Genomic DNA, 18,724 nt, shown 5'->3' on the forward strand with positions numbered 1-18,724 from the left:
CGTGGTACTAATGTTTACTGCGTTAGTTGCCTAGGTACTTTTTGTGTTCTTTGAATTTGTCAATTGCTTGGTACTCTTTGTTCAAAAATGTCAACGCCCACACATTGAATGATAATAGGAAATGGTCTTGCCACTGATATTGTGGCTTTGAAAGAGTTAATCAAAAAGAAGGCCACATAAAAGGGGCCGAATGCAATAATCCGGACCACTCTCTACCTTCAAGTTGAGTATCAAGGTTGTGAAAATATCAACACATAGTGGATCTCTCTATGAACAACAGCGAAAGCGAAGTCAGCCGCAACCCTGGTGAATGGGGCTTTCCCCTGGCTACTCTTGGTGTATGAGACATTGGATGAGTGGCCTGTGCCTTAACATTGGATCAGCCTGAAGTTTACGTCAAGAACAGGGCTTGAACATCTTGTCTATAGCTAAAACAGTGCCAAAATTCTATGTATTTTTTTTTAAAGAACGATTTCTCCTAATGTTATCGAGCTCACCTTGACTAGCTATTGATGAGATATTAGTAATACATACCCGTCCGGATATCTGACAAGTTAGTCTGCAAATTGACTGAGCAGAAGAGACCGTGGTCATTGTATCTCATCGGCATGATATTGCCGAGCAGTAAAAGCATCTTCTTTTTGGTTTTGTCGTTCACATCTGAGCCTCATCTCAGAGATGGCGAAGCATTGCCAGAACGCGAGGGGAGCCGACACACGACACCTCATCAAAACCGAACTACCAGTCTGCATCATATCAACGTCTCGCTTTCAGAAGCGATTTGATTGGCCCAAGCCAGTATTTGGAACCCTGGAGTCGATCTCGAACTGCGAAGGTTTCTCCACATGGCTCGGGAGGCGTGGACATTTGATGGGAAAAACGGTCCGCGTTGAGTGAGATGTGGCTTGGCTCCAGATAAAATTCTCCGCTACTCCATCGTTAAGGTAGATCATCTTAAGTCACGGTAAGGCAGACTGGGTAACGCAGACTAGTGCCGGCAGTTCTTACTGTACGAATTGATGGGGCGCATTTGTAAGGTTTGCTGAACGCCTTGTTGCAATCACCACTCGAACAGATTGACAGATTCTGGAACACAGGCTGGGGCGGCCCTTGCACAACAGCCTGGATAGGACACCGTTAGCGTCCGTTCATTGGGTACAGCATCCGCGCCAACACCCGGATGCTCCACTCGCGGCTGCTTGGGAACCACACGCGGCGACGCAGGGACGTTGAAGTACAGAGCATCTCAACTAGTCGGTCTCGGTCTCGGTCTCGTAGTGGAGAACAGGACTGTACAGAGTTCCATCCCCAGGCTGTGTAGATTGCCATACACGAACAATCCGTGAAGATGGCATTAGTCTTTCGAAGTTGAACGTCCAGAACTTGTTTTGGATTCTAATATTGTCATGGACAATGACTCGATCTGAGGACTTCGAATTTCATTAATAGTCGTCGACTACCGTTGATGAAAGTCTTGTATAACAGCATCATTTTCATCACAGCTCTTGCCTACCTAGCGTCATCATCAGATACATCCATACCCAGCGTGATACCCAAATCGCTTATATCTTTTGCCATATCTCGTCTTATCCTCAGCTTGAACACAGCCAGAGGACACAATACGATTATCCACCGCGAGACAACCAACAATTTCAACCACGAAGCAAAGAGATAGGCGTACGTCAACATGTCTGAACATTCAGCGATAAACTTTCCTCCCGTTTCGAGTGATGTGGTCAACCTCGCTATCGCCGAACTTGCCATCTACGCCATATTATTTCCGGCAGCACTGTGGATTACATGGAAGCACGGCAAGAAAGGCATGGTCTGCTGGCCTATTTTTCTATCGCATTTCGGTGCAAGATTCGTGGCCGACATTTACCAAATCATCAAACGAGACGAACCATTACTTCCCAATCAGGTCAACATTATGACAAATGCCGCCAGCATAGCTTGCTTGACCTTGACGCTGATTGGCATAGTTTACGAAGCGTAAGGTGCTCTACAAGAATGATAAGACAGAAGCTGACAATTTTAACGAAACAGTAACATCATTCTCCCGAGCCCACCGAAGCGCTGGACCGAGAAGATCATACTGGGCGTCACTCACCTCGCCAATACTGCCGGAATCGCTATTGCAACATATGGGGGTTCTCCGAGCCCCAAAGGCGGCGTTGCAAACGAGAATTTGAACCAAATCGGCAACTGTCTACAACTATTTGTACTGTTTGGTGTCTGCTTCTGGATGTGGCCCACGTACAGACGCATTCGCTCTGCTTCATCCCCTAACTGTCGCCCGGCCATGCTTATGCTACGAGCGACAGTCGTCGGCATGCCGTTTCACTTGATTCATTTGGCATATACCACGACATACGCCTTCAACCGTATCACCAGCCTTGACCCTGTTATGGGTTCCTTTGCGACTAAGCTCGTTCTGCTCTTCGGCACAGAGCTCTGCACCACCTTGGCCATGCTCGGAGGCGGCTGGCTCGGTATGAGCGCCGACATTCCTAAGACGGTTCAAATGGAGCTGTCACCTGTTGACGTCGAGGGCAGCAATAATGATCCTGTGAGAGACGACATTCCTTTGTCCCGGGATTGGAACAGAGACGACATCGCCAGGGCGAAGCTGGGCTTCGTCTAAGTCTGGGCCGTTCGTTTCTCCTGTTTTTTTGGATTTTCGCGCGAAAAGCTTTGACAACTGCAACCGGTCCTGGAGACTGACGACAAGGCCATTTAGGACTGCACATCGCGAACGGGAAGATTTCGACTTGGACGGACCCGATCGAGAAAAGGCGCCAGAGCATGGGAGACCGCTATCAGCGACCACAGAGAGTAGTGTGAAGGTTGGATATTGCACTCTGACGAAAGGCCTAAGCCATCACAGGCTTGACGGTTGTTGGATAGGCTTGGAAAAGATGATTGGGGATGTCATCAAATGATCATTGCTCTGAAGGTTCTTTTTCTGTTTTTGTACCTCGCATTGGGGGTGTCCCGTCTTTTGAAGCTCTGTTTTCATTCCAGTTCTTGGAATTGTTGCTAGAAATAACAGCATTTATGGCCTCATGGGTAATTCAACGTGACTAGTCCACATACGTTTCAGAATGGGCAGACTAACACTTTAGAGGTTAAAAAATAGTTTGATGACCTTGGGCTGCGCACCGAAGATTAATCCATCTTGGCGCTTAGGGCAGCATTTATGGAAGACTTTTATAACATTCAGCTATCCAGGATTGAAGGACAAATATAACCCCGAATATCTCCTGAACGTATCAGTATCTGCCGTAGTGATCTGTTGTAGCAGGTCGAGCAACAGTGGCCAGGGAGTCTAAAGTACGAGAAAGAGAAGACCGTAGTTAAGTTTGATTTGAATATCGGGTGCGAGAGATAGCAAAAAACATGTCATAGTAGTGGATACAATGGGATAAAGTATGGAAGGTTGGTAGCATGCTGAGAGAAGGCTATCAAGGAGTCACGGCTAGCAGGCCAGTTCCAAGTGGGACATCCTTCACAAAGACACGGCAGGTATTCAATAGGCTTAAACTGGCTGTTTACCAATTGTTGCCGGTGGTGGCTCCATTCATTGTACGAGTTGCTGTAATTAGGTTCAGCATCTCGTTGGACTCTTGATTTTCTCAAGGGAAGCCCAGTAAAATCCCTCTACTCTGAACGAAGTCATGGTCCTGCACCTGCAATCGTTTTCATTATGATAGCGAACGAGCAGGAAATGCGCCACCATGCTCTTAAAACTGACCAGAAGAGTTGTCTCAGCAATGATCTTCAGAATACGGCCAGCAACTCCCCCAAGCCTACGAGAGATGGATCAAAGCTTAGGGTGCTGTTTCCAGAGACTCTACCAGTCAAAAGTTTTAGTGGAGGTTAAGTAATAGACGTCAAGGAGACAAATATTATGACAAAATAGGTATATAGCAATCAGGTCAGAAAAGGTGCACACACCTCGATTGGGATGTTTGGTGAGCATTGGCGTTATCGCCACAGATGCTATGACGGCTCAGAAATCACCTCTGCAGTGTCGGATACATTTTGAATACGACCTTGCTGTTTATTTGTAAACTTGATAGATGACAAGTTGAGGAAACAATTACCGGCTCTTACCCCCACCCAATGCTATAAGTATTAAGGCAGGGAGGAATGTGTACAAAAGGAGTTGAAGTGCTTTTATAAGTCTACCAATAAGAACCTAGATACAAAGCTCGAGAAACAACTCTAATCTCGTTCAAATCGACGTCGAATTCACCTCTAATTTCACAAAAAGGACGCCCTTGCTAGGCATGCCGCTGTTGTCTAGAAGCCGAACCGAACGATACCCACGCCTCATCCTATCGAGACGAATGCAAGCCCATGCAGATACTTCATCTGTTCCAACAGTGTTGTTCATCACAACAAACGATAAGAACGTTAACTTGGAAACTACTGAACCGATATTGGTAAATTCAATCATCTCGCCGCCAAAGCTAGGATTGGACCCTCTGCCGTTCCTCGTCTGATCACTGTACATCGTCTGCTCAGCACTTACTTTATTGCCCGCTGCGACCGTGAATACGTCAGGCCGGGCATGTAGCTCAACTTTGACATATGGGGTAAAATCTTTCCCGCCGACCTGAGGCAAATATTGGGCCGCCATAACTGTTACGGCTACTCTCTGGAGCATCTTGTTTGGGATGCTTAGCAAGTTGCTTACAATGTCGCCAGCCCTCGCTTTTATCTCATCCGCACTGCGGTAGCCTCCTGGCTTGAGGACGTATCCGTTGGATCCAGAGAACATGCCCTCATTTAGCATCATGCCAATGTCCAATGACTGCCAGTTTAGCGCGACAAGCTGCGCCCCCGCTTGCCAGAAAATGGTGGGGTCAAAGTTGGAGGAGTCGATACGCATCCTATGCGGATATATCCGCATGAGAAAGTCTTTGTTGTGACCAAACAGAGCTGTAGGATTTCGGTGCTGTAGGTCCAGCGCGACGGGCTCCGAGAGCGAAAAGACATGATTGGGCATCATGGCCTCGCGCTGTTCAAGGGACTTGAAGGTCACCCCACGGGTATGAACGCTTAAGCGACTAAGACGGGCTGTGATGGCAGAGGTCTTGACCTCCCTTTCCTCGACTTTGACCGGGGTTTTTGGCATTTCAGTCCGTTTCTCAAGTATACTTTCTCCACTGTTTCTGCTGTGCTTGCTCGGCACGTACTTGACTTTAACAAGAATCTTGCGCGAAAGCTCGGAAGGCGACGGCAGAGGGTTAAGCTCGAATTCGGGCGCAGGAAGTAGGTAATCATTCCAAGCCTCTTTCATGATATCTGCCATCGCGTCCTGCTGCCGAGGAGAGCAATGGACCTCGAGACTGACAATGAGCGGCAGATCCGATACAATGAAGGCATAGTCACCACCTGGCACACGTCGCGAAAGGAAATTTCCTTTGTCAATGTATAGCCATGGAGAACTCTTGGCTCTGCCCGGATTGAGTTGGCTATCATGCCGCGGAACGTGTTCATCTCTCTTTCTGACTTCTCGAATTTTTGCATCGCCCAACCGGCTACTTTGAGGGCAATGCGGTCCAAACGGCTCATCTCCTGTGGCAGCACCTTTGTCGGGCTTCGCAATTTGTTGTTTGGCTCATCTGAGTCCAGGCCAGGCACGATGTATTCAATACCATCCCAAATATCGATTTCTATGCACCGGCAACCACGAAGTAGAGTGTTTTTGTAGACTTCGGTACTCGAGTCGCTTGAAAGTTGGTTACCGGTGAGGTGGGTGTTATGAATGGAGCTAATGAAGTAGTTGCCCTATGGCCACGACAAGTCCTCAGGAATGGCCAGTTCAAGGGCGTTGCCGCACGGAGAGGTAAAATACTCAACGAAGTCAAATAGATTTAAACTGTCTTTTTCAGCTAGATAACTAGCCGGGCCGTTGGGGTCTTCCATTTGGACATTTTGCATGAAAATACCAATCTGGTCTTTCGACCAATTGCTATTTTCATTCGCGTACTTGTTGTACAATGCGGTTAAGTGTTGCAGGAGTGACTCGTCTAGATCGCACTGTGGCCCCTTGTGCTGCCCATCGGGATGGCCACCATCGGCCTGGTACTTGTGAAGAGGACAATCCTGTGACATGCCGAAGTTCACACGCATTAACGGCAGAGATGGAAAGATGAATTGGGCAGGGCGACTAACAGTCTTAAGGAGAATGGATGGGGCTTTCTTATATCCAGGCCATTGAGAGCGTGACACCAAAGTTGGGCTAGGAGTAATAGTGGAACATTGAAAAGTTCCAGGACGATGACCTTTCTTAGCCCCTCAGTTTCCAACCCCGATTCATAAACATCGTAAGACAATTCTAATTTCACCTGTGATATTGCTCTAGTAGTTGCTGTCCTATGTTGTAAGCCACTGGCTAGATCGATACACCGACATTGGATAAGATTTAGACATTCAATGAGGTTGACTACGCCTCTTCTGACGGGCAGTCTCTTGACTGATATTGTTGACGCTCATTTCAATCGACCGGAAGTACCTATAGTTCGTGACAGGTGTTTTGAAATCGAGAGCCACTCTAGAAGACATTGTGGGCACCAATATACTAGGATTCTGTGCCGAAGTCCGCTTCTTGGCTTAAGGTATCGTATGACACGAATCAACGTGCCTATAGCCGCTCCTTCACCTGGAATATGCCGGTGATTCAGCAAATGCCTGAACGTCTTTTTTTTTTCTTTTTTTCTTTCTTATTATAGCTGCCGAAGGTCGGGCGGAGTTTGTACAAGCTGTTTATGAAGCACCCAATCGAGCACTTCAGAGAGGTTACCGTCGGGCAACCTATGTCACACTTGCCCTCGGTTTCGGATAGCGGGCCGCGCGGGGGCCGACTCCGCGGTCCTAACCTCCTTCACGTAAACGAATAGGACATCTGGAACCGAATGCAATCTTTCTCGTTTAGGCCAGAATTTTCTTGTCTGCTATATTCGTACAATAATTGGTTCGCCTAATGTGTATTTCCATTTCTTAACGCGAGCCAGAACGGCTATATAAAGTCCATGGGGATGGTCGCCCTTGATGCTTATTCTTAACAATGCACGATCTTTTGTGAAGAGAGACTGTGAGTTACAGAAATAAATGAACTTCGCCTCAAGACATTCGTCATGGCAGAGTACCTCGCAAGCCAGGGCTTTTTTTCTGGATTTGCGGAAAAGCTTTTCCCTGGCTGGACGTTTCTTTCATTAACAGCCGTTTTTGCTCTGTTTCTCAATCAGTTGATCGAACGATGGGGTCACATCATCTTCGCCCAGTTCATATCGACCGTTGAAGTTCGGGTCCTTGACGACTCGTACAACTACATAATGGATTGGATTGCCAAGACCACACTATCCACCAGCAACCATCGCCTACTAGCCTCCACCACCCTTACGAATAAGGAGTTCGCCTGGAGTGATGGACAAAACGTCGATGATCAGTACGGGTTTGACCTTGACAACGATAGCAATCGACTGAAAGAAAATTGCGAGGGACCACTCAAGGCTTCGTTTCTCAACGCCCGGCCTTTGCGATGGACACCGGCTATGGGCACCCATTTTTTCTGGCACGAGAATCGCTTGCTGGCATTCACAAGATCATTTGAGGATCGGGACACCATACCTTATGCTCGTCGGGCCGAGAGACTCTTTTTGTCTTGTATTGGACGAGACGCTACTGTCCTCAAGAATCTCCTTGTTCATTGTCGTATCGAATATCTCAAGAAAGAGAATGGGCGCCTTAGTATATACAGAGCATCCAATGCTGGTGGGGACGAAGTTTCATGGGTGCGAAACGCCTCAAGACCCACTAGGCCCATGGCTACAATTGTACTTGACGAATCTATCAAGCAACGGTTTATCAGTGACGTCCAGCGGTTTTTAGACCCGCCTACGAAACATTGGTATGCGAGAAGAGGGATTCCTTACCGGCGCGGCTACCTCCTCTCCGGTCCTCCGGGTACCGGCAAGACCAGTTTGACTCTTGCTGTAGCAGGCATGATGGGTCTCGGTATATACATGATCAACTTGAGCTCTCCTAAGCTGAACGAGGACAATCTAGTAGCTCTTTTCCAGAACCTCCCCCCTTCGTGTATTGTATTGATGGAGGATATCGACGCAACAGGACTGACGCGCGCTCGAGATTTTGAACAGGAAGAAGTTCCTGATATCGACGAGGGCAGATCCCATCGCCGAGGAGGTATCTCCTTATCAGCATTGCTCAATGTCATTGACGGTGCTGCAGCTCACGAGGGTCGGATTCTTGTGATGACATCAAACCACGCCAACAAGATCGATTCTGCCCTACTCCGCCCAGGAAGAGTTGATTTCGTCCTCGACTTTCCCCTGGGAGATTCAGAAACTGCTACCAATCTGTTCAAGCAGATGTTTGATTCCTATGATGAACCTCTCAATGGTCCCTCTTTGACCCGGAGCACCACCAAAGACGACAATGAGACCACTGCAACTGAGATGGAACCAGCTGAAAACGCTTCAAGCAAGCTTTTGTCCACAGACGTGGTGGGTCTTTTGGCACGCAAATTTGGAGAGAAGGTTCCAGCGCTAGTCTTCAGCCCGGCAGAGATCCAAGGATACCTTCTCACATACCAAAACAACCCTCAGGAAGCTGTGGCCAATGTGGACAGCTGGGTGCAGAATGCATCTAAGACAGGAGACTAGCAATGTTTTATCACACAAGGATCTGTTAAGAGGTTTTTCAGATGGGGTACATAGTGGTAACGGATCACAATGAAAAGTTTTGGCGTTGGGCATATTATAACATACCTTACCTTGGACGGAGATCTCTACTCCTCATTTTAGCCGATTTTAGGATCTAGTATTTTTGATCTTCAGATCTACAAAGATTCCACTGCCTAACCCTACACTTTATGTCTTGTCGTATAAAACGTATACTGTAAAATACCTATTTGTACAGCATGAAAGATGCGGCTCCTCCGCTTTCCTATTTGCTCTTGCCGCTGCCTCGCCATTTGCCAACGATATAACGAACGCCAAACATGATGCTGAGGGGGACAAGAAACGGTATTACAGGCCCAAGTGGGGGGCTTTGAGTTAAAAGTAATGTCAAGGAATTGGAGTCATGTCATGACGGCCCAACCTCCAGGCTTTTTACAAAGACGCATAAAACAGCCGCCAAGACAACTACCTAGACCCATGAAGCAGTCAAGGTTTTAATGTGTGGCCTAAATTATCTTCCGGGCCTCGCTATCTGGGACTAGATGTCGAGCTGATAGCAGCTCTAGAACCAAGCAGAAGTAGATAGTTGAAACAACCTCTAGGTGCCTATGGTAAGACAATGCCTAAGGGGTCTTGAAATAGGATTGAGGCTCTGGAATTAGTAGTTTTGCAATTAATGATGATTAAAAATGCAAAGAATTGGGGTTGTATGTTAACGCGAGTATAATCTACTAATACACCTTACGAGCAACTGCTAGTAAATCTGCAATCTATGTGCATCCTACCAAATTCCCCAGACTTTTACGATTCTTTGTTACTTGACGTGTCTAAAATGTCGACTGGCCCAGAATTGCCCATGATTGGCCTGTCTTTCTGGGTTCGGATTGGTGCAACCTGCTGTATTCTCTACACCTGTTCCTCACCCTTTCACCTAACTAAAGATGAAATCAATTCAACTTCCGAACCCAAGAAAGCATACCCCCGAATACCTCGGCGGCGTTCGAGTGTAAACTAGTATTATGGCCAATATCAGGCACTATCCAGATCTTGCTATGGCTCGGATTTACACTAGGGAAGATATCCCGAAGGGTTGATGCGGCCGGGTTATCATCCCCATCGCAAGAGAACCCACAGACAGAGTAGTCCTTGTTCCCAACCAAGATCATAACAGATCCCGAGTATGCCTGAAGCGATGTTATGTTCCCAACGAGAGCTTCTTCATTAGGAATAAGCATCTCGCCTAGAGTAGTAGTCTGTAGAGATGCTAAAGACGCCGTGAAAACTAAGACGGGGGCGGTGAGGCACCGATTGGTCAGGTAAGTGTTCTCATCGGTGCGGAGGGTCCGTGCCTGGGCAGGTTTGAAGTGACATACTCGCTTGATCAAAGTTGGGATACTTGAAGAAAAGAAGGTGAATACCTTCCGGATATCGTGTAGCCACGTAGCCATGCGGCAAGTGTGTAAAGCGCCTGTCGGACTGGGCAACTTCGTAACCAGATGCAATAGGGTTGCCGGCTCCCACCGCATTTCTGTAAGCATAGCCTGTGAGAAGAACGGCGTCAAAGTCTTTAGGGTAGTTCGAGACGATGGACTCAGTAATTTTGCTCCCATATGAATGGCCAACACCAATAACTTTGGCAAACGTATGCCCAAACGCGCCGTTCCGAGCAAGCGTGATAAGACTGTGTAACACAGATGTGGCGGCGTCACCTTGGACCTCGAAGAGTGGATCTGGGTGTTCAGAATGGCCGATGCCAAGTCGGTCGTAGTTCAAGGTTGCCATACCCTGAGCTGCTGCAGCGTCCACGTAGCTGTAGCCTTGAGCAAAATCCCAGTAGGAGTGATCCAGGGAGCCCCCATGCGTCAGGATTTGCAGAGAGCTCGCGTTGAATATGGCGAGGCCGGCTGGCTTGGGGATACAATATTGAACCCATATCTCATATGATTTGTTGATGCGCCGTGTTCCATTAGATGAGAATGCAGCAGTCCCAAGGGTTGTATATGTAAAAACCCAGTCGGTTAGCTGGAGTTGGTTTTCAGGAATGTCGAACGTCCACTGTTGTGACTCGAAGGATACAGACAGATCGACTCGACCACTGATGCACGATGCAGCACCACCCTGGGAAGTCGTGTATTCGGGTGACTTAAAGATTGAATTATTGAAAGCCTGCGGCAGGTAGGCAGACAAAACTACTTCGGCAACGAAGAGTGAGATCAAGAAGGCCCGCATGGCTAGCTGACTGCGAAGGGGAAAGCTATCGAGCGGCCGACGAATGTAATTATTTGATGAGTCCATTATTGTTGGAAGCTACTAAAACGCCCTATTTATAAATTTACTGATGCATGTGACAATCTTTGTTCCCGTCTAGTCACCGTCCCGCTAGGCTCTCTTGAAGTAAATCCCAATCTTAGTATTCTCGGCAATTGACAGCTTCAATTGATTTCTCGAGCTTTGTGTGGAACTTGTTTGTACTTTCGGTGCGTGAAGACTCCGGCTCCGTGGAGTTTGGGTGATTGGCAGATGAAATAGCAGGCTTGTATCGCTCAGTTTCCGCGCTTGCCGCGCGACGCGGTGAGAGGGTAACTTAAAAACAAGTGGATGTATTCCAGTTTATTCGTCAAGACCTATGGAGCAAACAAAGTTGTTCAAGCATGAGCGTCAAAAAGAAACAGCAGGGCCCTCCATCGCGACGGGGGTCCCGGCTGACTAGTCTCTGGCTGTTGGTTTACCGATGCACACGACTGGCGCTGACTTTTTTGTACTGGTACATGGTGGCGATACTGTTACAAACATGCTAGGGCAACCAGCTATAACACAAAGCAGAAGCTTCGGTAATGACAGATCTGTTGTTATTACCCCCCGTTCTGCAATATACAACTACCCATACAGTAAATAACAGCACCGGTCGTAATAAGTACACGCATGTATAGCAGTTAAAGAAAGAAAGATATACCAGTATAAAAAAGAATGCTAGGATAGGGGTGTGATAGAAACCAGATACAAAGTAGGCACGGAATTACGAGAGGCATCATAAGGTAATAAGAAAAGAGAAAAGCCTTGCCTAGAGATAGATATTATCCCACTCCTTAAAAATAGTGTCTTTTCATCCATTAGGAAGGGTCAACGTCTCTGCCTGCGAAGGCGAGAAGCTGCTTCCACCTTAACTCAGCTTAGTCCTACACTTTCAAATTTACTAAAACAAGACTTACTACCAACTAGTCATAATGACTCTTTCAATAACTATTATAAAATTCCACTTTTAGTAAGTGTGACGAACTAGGCACATAGCATTGTAAAAGAGTGACTTGATTTAGAAAGAGGGTATCGTCTTACTTTTTCGTTTATTATTTTATTAATTTCTGTTTTCCATTGGAATTAGGTACAGACTAGCATTACTAAGTTTCCACAATCAAGGTAGTTGTTGAAACAGGGCAGGGGTCAGGATGCTAATATCTGATTAGAGGGAGGGGATGGTCTCACAAGCTAAGCAACCGCTTCGTATAAGGGCACAGGAGTCATCCAGTAGGCCTTGGCAGACCAGACGGACATCAGCAGATGCATGAAGCACGGGATACAAGGAGTTGTCACATAGTTGAAAGGAGACGGTGCACTTATAAGACGTAGCCTTCGCTAGGATTCTCAGCATGGACAAGCCTCTACCCTGAGATGTAGCTAAACCTGCTACAGTCAAATAAGTGTATCGATAGCCCATACGTTGACGTACCGCAAAATAAAGAATTTTGATTAGGAGGCGAGTCTGTGGCTGAGCCTCGTGTATTTTGAGATATAACTTGCGATATAACAAAGTTAAGAAGCACTACAGCAGGCACAGATTTACTATCGCACACAGTGTTTGCCCAGCTATCGTCTGCTATGAATGAAAACGGTGAGAAAAAGGGGGTAGGCCCAAGACTAATGCTTGAAGCGGACATCTTTCCTGCTGCTGCCTTGATCCTTGGTTGTTTCCAAGTAATGATTGCGCTCCTGCACGACATGTTAGTGGAGTTAACAAATATATATGTGTTCCTCACATACCTCTTCTGTCATCGAACTCCATTCCTTCTCTCTCTTTTTATTGCACCACATGTAGAATAATTTTGCGAGAAGGTAGATGCAGATGTTCATACAACATATCCCAACCAAAACTCGATTACCACGACGATCTGCGTTTTTGAAGTCAGCTAATACCTGAATTCATAGTAATCTGCATATACGTACACTCGGGTCTATCATCTTCTCTGTAAATGTTGGAATAGATGACACGGGCAAGTTGTACCATCATGCTATCAAGTTCTGTTAGCCTCTGTGATGCCGAAGCTTTGGGGACAACAGCGAGAACATACTTATACAAAGCCGCGGATACAGCTCTTGTACGGACAGTGTGTGAGTTTCGAGAAGCCCAAGAGACATGCATGGCATGCGCTAGAATTACACCTTAGTTGAATACCTACGTCTCAGAGGTGTGATACTTACGAGACGGATAGGATAATAGAACTGTAACAACTGCGTACTGTACCCAGGGACTACTGTCTGCCGGGAGAACTGCCATGGCAATCAGATTGGGCAGATACCAGAGCTGAGTGAAGGCACCAAACAGCGCTCTGGAGTCCCAAATTTCGGAAAGATATGTCATAATCAACATGCAGATAGCACCGAGAAACTGAGGCGGTATGCTTAACAAATTGGTGTCGTTCGTGTCGAATCCCAGGTTTTTCAGTGTCAGGGTGAGGTACTGGTCAGGGGGGCCAGCCGGAATCTCCCAAATCAACCCGAAGATATAAATCGGCCAAAGTTCCCAGTCGGCTAATGATTTGAGAAGCAATTTGGGCGTGATGGCTTGACGGTTGTGCATATCGCCCTTGGAGGGGTCGTCGCGCAGGATTCGGTTGACGAGAATCTTCTCTTCATGTTCATTGAACCAGCCTTCTTTTCTCCAGGGCGCACGAGTTTGTGTCGGAGATGGGGCCATCATAAACCATGCCCAAATACTGATTGAGGTCGTCAGGATACCCTCGATCAGAAACAGCCATCGCCAGCCTTCATATCCGTTGATGCCATGCATACGTAGAACTCCTAGAGCCAAAAGAGGCGCGACAATGTCGGTGATTCGCCGAACGGTCCAAAACATGGCCAGTCGAAAGGGAAGCTCCGTTGACTTGAAGAAGTATGTGAGGTACAGTACCATATCAGGGATGAAGCCTCCCTGAAGAACCCCAAGCAATGCACGACAGACTAGGAACGAGGTTCTGCCGCTGAGCCAAAACTGACATCCTGATACGAGACTCCACGAACACATAATGAACGGGATCCACCGATCGGGGCCAAGTTTCTTGCTAACCATCTGTGATGGCAGTTCAGCGCACAGAAAAGATATTTGAAAGACAGTATTTCCCAAATTGTAATCGTTCGTGTCCATTCCTAGACTCTCAAGAAAGGATGCTGAGTTCGCTTGACTCAAGTTTCCACGGGGGAGGTCGAGAGCGAAGAAAGCTGCGGATGAGTTAGACATTGTGATAATACCAGGAGTTCATGGCTTACCAAGGCACGCAAAGAGGGTTATTTTCCAATCCAGCTTGTTGATCAGCCGAAGCTCTTCACCCCAAGTCCAGCGGAAGGATGGCTCGAAGCGGTGGAGGTTTTCATACCGCGGATGCGGCTGGAAGAATTTGGCGGTTGATGGCTGATCATAGACTGACGGCTGGGTAGCTATTGCGTTCTCATCATAGCCACTTCTTTTCTTGAAAAAAGACATGATTGGGATGATCGGAGCATCTTGCTTGCGAAGCTCCTCCTGCTCGCGGAGGATGCGGTTCCTTTCTCTCTCGATCTCTTCATCATTTTGTTCAAGTCCTGTGATAACTTTGGTTTCGGTTTTAGTTTCAAGATCTGATGGTGGGGACGGTGAACGTCCATCTCCCTTCTTTTCCGACATCTTGAAGAGTTGGCCGAGGGTTTGGCGATGTTGGCGCAGATTACAACGACTTGAGTGTGCGAGGACTTGTCCTACTTAAAAACTGCATTTTCTTTTGACCATGTCTGCAAAAATGGAAGAGTCTTTAATTTTCAACCCTTGAAAAAATTCAAAATTTCGGCCTGTCGCATGCATGCCCAGCCACCAGGGCTCACAAACGTAGGTAGTCTACTTCTGCGCAGGTTTTACTCTCATGTAACAATGAGACAGCGATAACAGCCATTGATAGGTTACAGCTCAGCCAAGATGGCCTCGATCGTGACAGATTGACGCTTCGTAATGATTGCCAATGCCATGTCTGCGCGTCTTCTGGCGAAATAAGTGACCTAGGTTAATGTCGCCATCCATTATGATGAGCTTATGTTCTTGGCTGTGGCGGTGCAACGTTGTCGCGCTCGCATAACAATCAGCCAAGGATGAGAAACGTGCTTGAAAGATCGATAGAAACACCGGACTGAAGAAAAGCTAAGACGATGATGCGATCCACCAAGAGAAAGACGTGATCGAATTGATAGTTATCTCGCAGCGACAAGCCTAGAAGTGGTGCTAGGCGGTTGCTTGGTATTCTTGGTATAGCATCTTGGCAACCTTCCTGAAAACGATAAGCAAGGCAATCATAGTGTGTGTTACTGCTCGTCAATCCCGCAATCGGCCTTCAAAATTACGAAAAAAAGGGAATAATAATAAGCCTCATTGAAATCCTACATTCTAGGGTTCAATCTCGTCGTTATCATAAGACTTCGTTGTCTTTCGACGAAGGTATTTGGTTGGATCGCATAACCCGAAGTGTCAGATTCCGGTGCGCCCCGTTCATCCGACTCTAGGGTACCGGGTCTGGGCTGGTATGACTCCTGTACATTGATGGCTCCGTTTGCTAGTTTTTCCTTCTCGGCTTTACGAGAGCCGAAGCCAGAGATTCTGCCCCTGGCTTTCCTTCGTTTTAATGAGCACAAGTATTCATTGGCTGTTTGTACTTGATTAAACATATGCAATCGTGACGGTGCTTATGAACGACAATTTGGAACACAAAATCCCTGATGTGGATAAATGCATCACCGCAGATATCCATAGTTTCGTTGTATTGAGGTTAGTGCCTCTCCAACAGATAGTTGCTTTTGTGTAGACTTACATTCGACTAAATCCCTCGTTTTCTCCCTCATTGAAGACCCGTGCGGTGAATCTGCAGCATGTGTGATGCTGCCTGAATCGACGCCAAGTACCCCGTGAACGGCTTTGTGTGCTTGAAAAAGATGTGTCTGTTATTTCAAATTTTTGAGTTTCAAATTATTGGACAATCCTATTCCATTATGCTTCCCGCCTGGAGATCAACATGATCACCAAAAATCATTCATTTGAATTCTCTTCCACCAGGATGGACACTCTGCGATACGAAAGAGACTTAGACTAACTGGTGGGTCGTCTGTAATTTGTGCGACACTGGGATAACGGGGTGACTTGAGGACAGCTTGTGATAAAAGTAGAAGAATGTCGATTAACATTCACGATTCATTCCATTTGGTGGCGCAACATTGGTAGCCACCAAAACTTACGGATTTCAGCACACAGTCAGTGGCAAGACGTTCACACAGGTATATGCCTTCCACAGAGTCCATGCTACCATTGGAGAGACTCGCAATCAGTATCTACCTCTAAGCATGCACATTTTGGTCCTGATAATTATCATGGGAGTGTTGGTTAGCTGGCAGGCCGGACCAGCAATAAGGTAATCACACAATATACTCGTGTAAATGACTACCTACAGGATCGCATAGTGAGACTAAAGCTTCTAAGATCAGGATATTAAGGGATTAAAATTATATCTATTTAAAGTTGACCAAAATGGTTCTAATATTGCCTCCAACTGTCTAGGTCTTTGATCCCCTTTGCTTCCAGTTCCGAAGGGGGTTGTAAAGAGTCAGTGCTACTCTGAACATATATGACCCGCATCTCATAAGGAATAAAGAACATGATACCAGTAATTGCGACATCCGCGTTGCTCAGTTTGGTCTTAGCCACACTCTTAATGGACAACCCTAAGCATGTAGGGATTTGTACCCATGTGTATTTCATCTTCATTCTTGTCATAAACGCTTCTTTTATATTCAATAGTCAAACTCAATGTTAATAACGAGAATGCCAGACATTCGATATTTGATCTGTAAGATCCCGTCCTCTGCTTGATTGTCTTGTTTTCTTCGTTCATTCAATACTTCCCCCACTACGCTGGTCTGATAGATCCTACATTGTGCTAAGAATCTGACACAGCTTAGAGCCTCTCGACCGATGTTAATGCAAAAACCTAAAAGACTGTGTGACCAGCTATACAGCTCGCACGACGAAACAGCCAACAGGAAGTCGCTGTTATGGTACTTGATAAATCAACACTCTTCTTTTTAAAATCTCAAGAAATCTCACCAATTGGTTTATAAGCTTTTGCACCATAATCGTGTCGTGTTCATGGATTGGGACGAGATCCCACGTTCTAGGCATGCATACCGTATCAATGGAATGCTTACTGTCACAGTTGAGAGGTTTAGACTATCTTATTCTGATACCATAACTGTGTGAAGGTGCGAAATGTGGCCTGGGGACAAGTTTTACCATCCAAGTTAAGTCAGAAACCACGTTGTGCGATTTAACATGGAGAATCAGATTCAGTTCTCAGAGACATCTCGTGCAAGTTACAAAGATATATTTGCTGTATTATACAAGACAATTCAACAACATTTGGACGTCTTAGTTGAAGCAGGAAGAGGGAGAAATTAAGCCCGTTAGGTTGGTAAGTATCGTGAGGAGAAAAGCAAGCCATTCATCGAAATATCAGTGTTATTATCCCAGGGATACCCATAGGGCGTAGGAAAAGTGACTTTTCGCAAGTGTGGCGACAGTGTTATTGTACATGGATCTAAAAGCCGGGGAAGAAAGTATTGAAGTCGGGAGAAGAAATATGCCTCTCCCAAATCGCCCCTCACATAGGCGGTTGAAGTCGCTTATATACGCCAGGCCAAGCCGCCAGCAGCCGGACTTCCGACGGTTGTAGTAGTTAGCATTCAGCTCCAGAGCGATGCCCGCATGAGCCACGTGAGCCTCCTAGTGCCATACCTTCGTCTTAAGTAATTTTCAACCGGCCTACGCAACCAGTGCCTGGGAACAAATGAGAAATATGAATACAATCACAATGGCACTTGATTTTATTGGGGGAATATCATCGATCATATGTTTTGTGTGCATAGAACAGGTAAGGTGTATTAAACTAGTGACTGTTTGCACTAATTAACTTCCTAAATAGGCTAATCATCGGTTCCTTCAACTTGTAGTGTCACATTTGACGATGTCAGACGGGCATATAGTCCCTGCGATGTATCCACCACCACTATTGTATTCTTCCGATCGGCAACCAACACTAAAGTGACGAACTCCTGACCTATAAAGTGGCTTCCCCTCCATGGCCAGGTCCTAGCATCTTCTTCGCCTACGACCGCAGCATTTAGTATATGTTATCCTCTAAAACCAGCAACAAACGAAAAGTAGAGTATGTGTTTTGGTCATTTTTTTTTCGTGCTTCAAGTCTCACTTTCACATGCTTACGGGGTTGTAGACACAATCACTTATACATATCACTATGCAGACTAAAACTATTGTACTTGTCTTCTCCGCACTCGTTGCCGTGGCTTGCGGGTCTTCAGTCCAAATTCGGGAGGCCCTCCCTGCAGAACTCTCAGAACGCGCCTGCACTTACAACGGTTGTCAATGTGTGAGTGGTCTGTCTCAAGGGGTGTATTGTGGAAACTGCGTAGTAGGAGCCGGGACGTATGCTATCAAGACGAAGCGCGTTCGAACGCATGCGTTTGAGTGTAACTCTAGCGGAGGATGCTGTTCATATGGTGCGGCAAGTGACTGTGGTACAAGTCGTGCTCGATGCAAAGAAGGGTCTCCTGTTTAATTACCATAACAAGTAATGCTGAAAATGATGGATTCTGTAAATTGGCCTTACAAGAAGACATGGATGTGAATACGAAGATCGCCAGTGGATAGATTA

At 46.5% G+C, this 18,724-nt stretch overlaps 6 protein-coding genes across 6 annotated transcripts; 3 read left to right on the forward strand and 3 right to left on the reverse strand.

Annotated features, from left to right (window-relative positions):
- Positions 1–1,687: 1,687 nt before the first annotated feature.
- CTRU02_203209 (uncharacterized protein) lies at positions 1,688–2,644 on the forward strand (the record flags this gene model as incomplete). Its single annotated transcript, XM_036727289.1, has 2 exons — positions 1,688–1,992; positions 2,047–2,644. 2 exons carry the CDS (start codon positions 1,688–1,690, stop codon positions 2,642–2,644), a joined length of 903 nt encoding a protein of 300 aa, XP_036581083.1.
- A 1,593-nt stretch (positions 2,645–4,237) lies between these two features.
- Positions 4,238–6,144, reverse strand: CTRU02_203210 (1-phosphatidylinositol-bisphosphate phosphodiesterase; the record flags this gene model as incomplete). The annotated part of the gene is made up of 3 exons (XM_070204160.1): positions 4,238–5,465; positions 5,522–5,740; positions 5,813–6,144. The coding sequence occupies 3 exons, from the start codon at positions 6,142–6,144 to the stop codon at positions 4,238–4,240; spliced, it is 1,779 nt and encodes a 592-aa protein (XP_070061923.1).
- Positions 6,145–7,148: 1,004 nt separating this feature from the next.
- Positions 7,149–8,696, forward strand: CTRU02_203211 (mitochondrial chaperone bcs1; the record flags this gene model as incomplete). Its single annotated transcript, XM_036727291.1, has 1 exon — positions 7,149–8,696. One exon carries the CDS (start codon positions 7,149–7,151, stop codon positions 8,694–8,696), a length of 1,548 nt encoding a protein of 515 aa, XP_036581085.1.
- A 965-nt stretch (positions 8,697–9,661) lies between these two features.
- CTRU02_203212 (uncharacterized protein) lies at positions 9,662–10,943 on the reverse strand (the record flags this gene model as incomplete). Its single annotated transcript, XM_036727292.1, has 2 exons — positions 9,662–9,996; positions 10,088–10,943. The coding sequence occupies 2 exons, from the start codon at positions 10,941–10,943 to the stop codon at positions 9,662–9,664; spliced, it is 1,191 nt and encodes a 396-aa protein (XP_036581086.1).
- A 1,683-nt stretch (positions 10,944–12,626) lies between these two features.
- On the reverse strand, positions 12,627–14,646 carry CTRU02_203213 (major facilitator superfamily transporter; the record flags this gene model as incomplete). The annotated part of the gene is made up of 6 exons (XM_036727293.1): positions 12,627–12,698; positions 12,750–12,877; positions 12,933–12,997; positions 13,058–13,136; positions 13,188–14,204; positions 14,253–14,646. 6 exons carry the CDS (start codon positions 14,644–14,646, stop codon positions 12,627–12,629), a joined length of 1,755 nt encoding a protein of 584 aa, XP_036581087.1.
- Positions 14,647–18,307: 3,661 nt separating this feature from the next.
- CTRU02_203214 (uncharacterized protein) lies at positions 18,308–18,628 on the forward strand (the record flags this gene model as incomplete). The annotated part of the gene is made up of 1 exon (XM_036727294.1): positions 18,308–18,628. One exon carries the CDS (start codon positions 18,308–18,310, stop codon positions 18,626–18,628), a length of 321 nt encoding a protein of 106 aa, XP_036581088.1.
- Between the last annotated feature and the right edge of the window lie 96 nt (positions 18,629–18,724).

This window comes from Colletotrichum truncatum (assembly GCF_014235925.2).
Source record: "Colletotrichum truncatum strain CMES1059 chromosome Unknown Contig_0002, whole genome shotgun sequence".
Classification (NCBI taxonomy): Eukaryota; Fungi; Ascomycota; class Sordariomycetes; order Glomerellales; family Glomerellaceae; genus Colletotrichum; species Colletotrichum truncatum.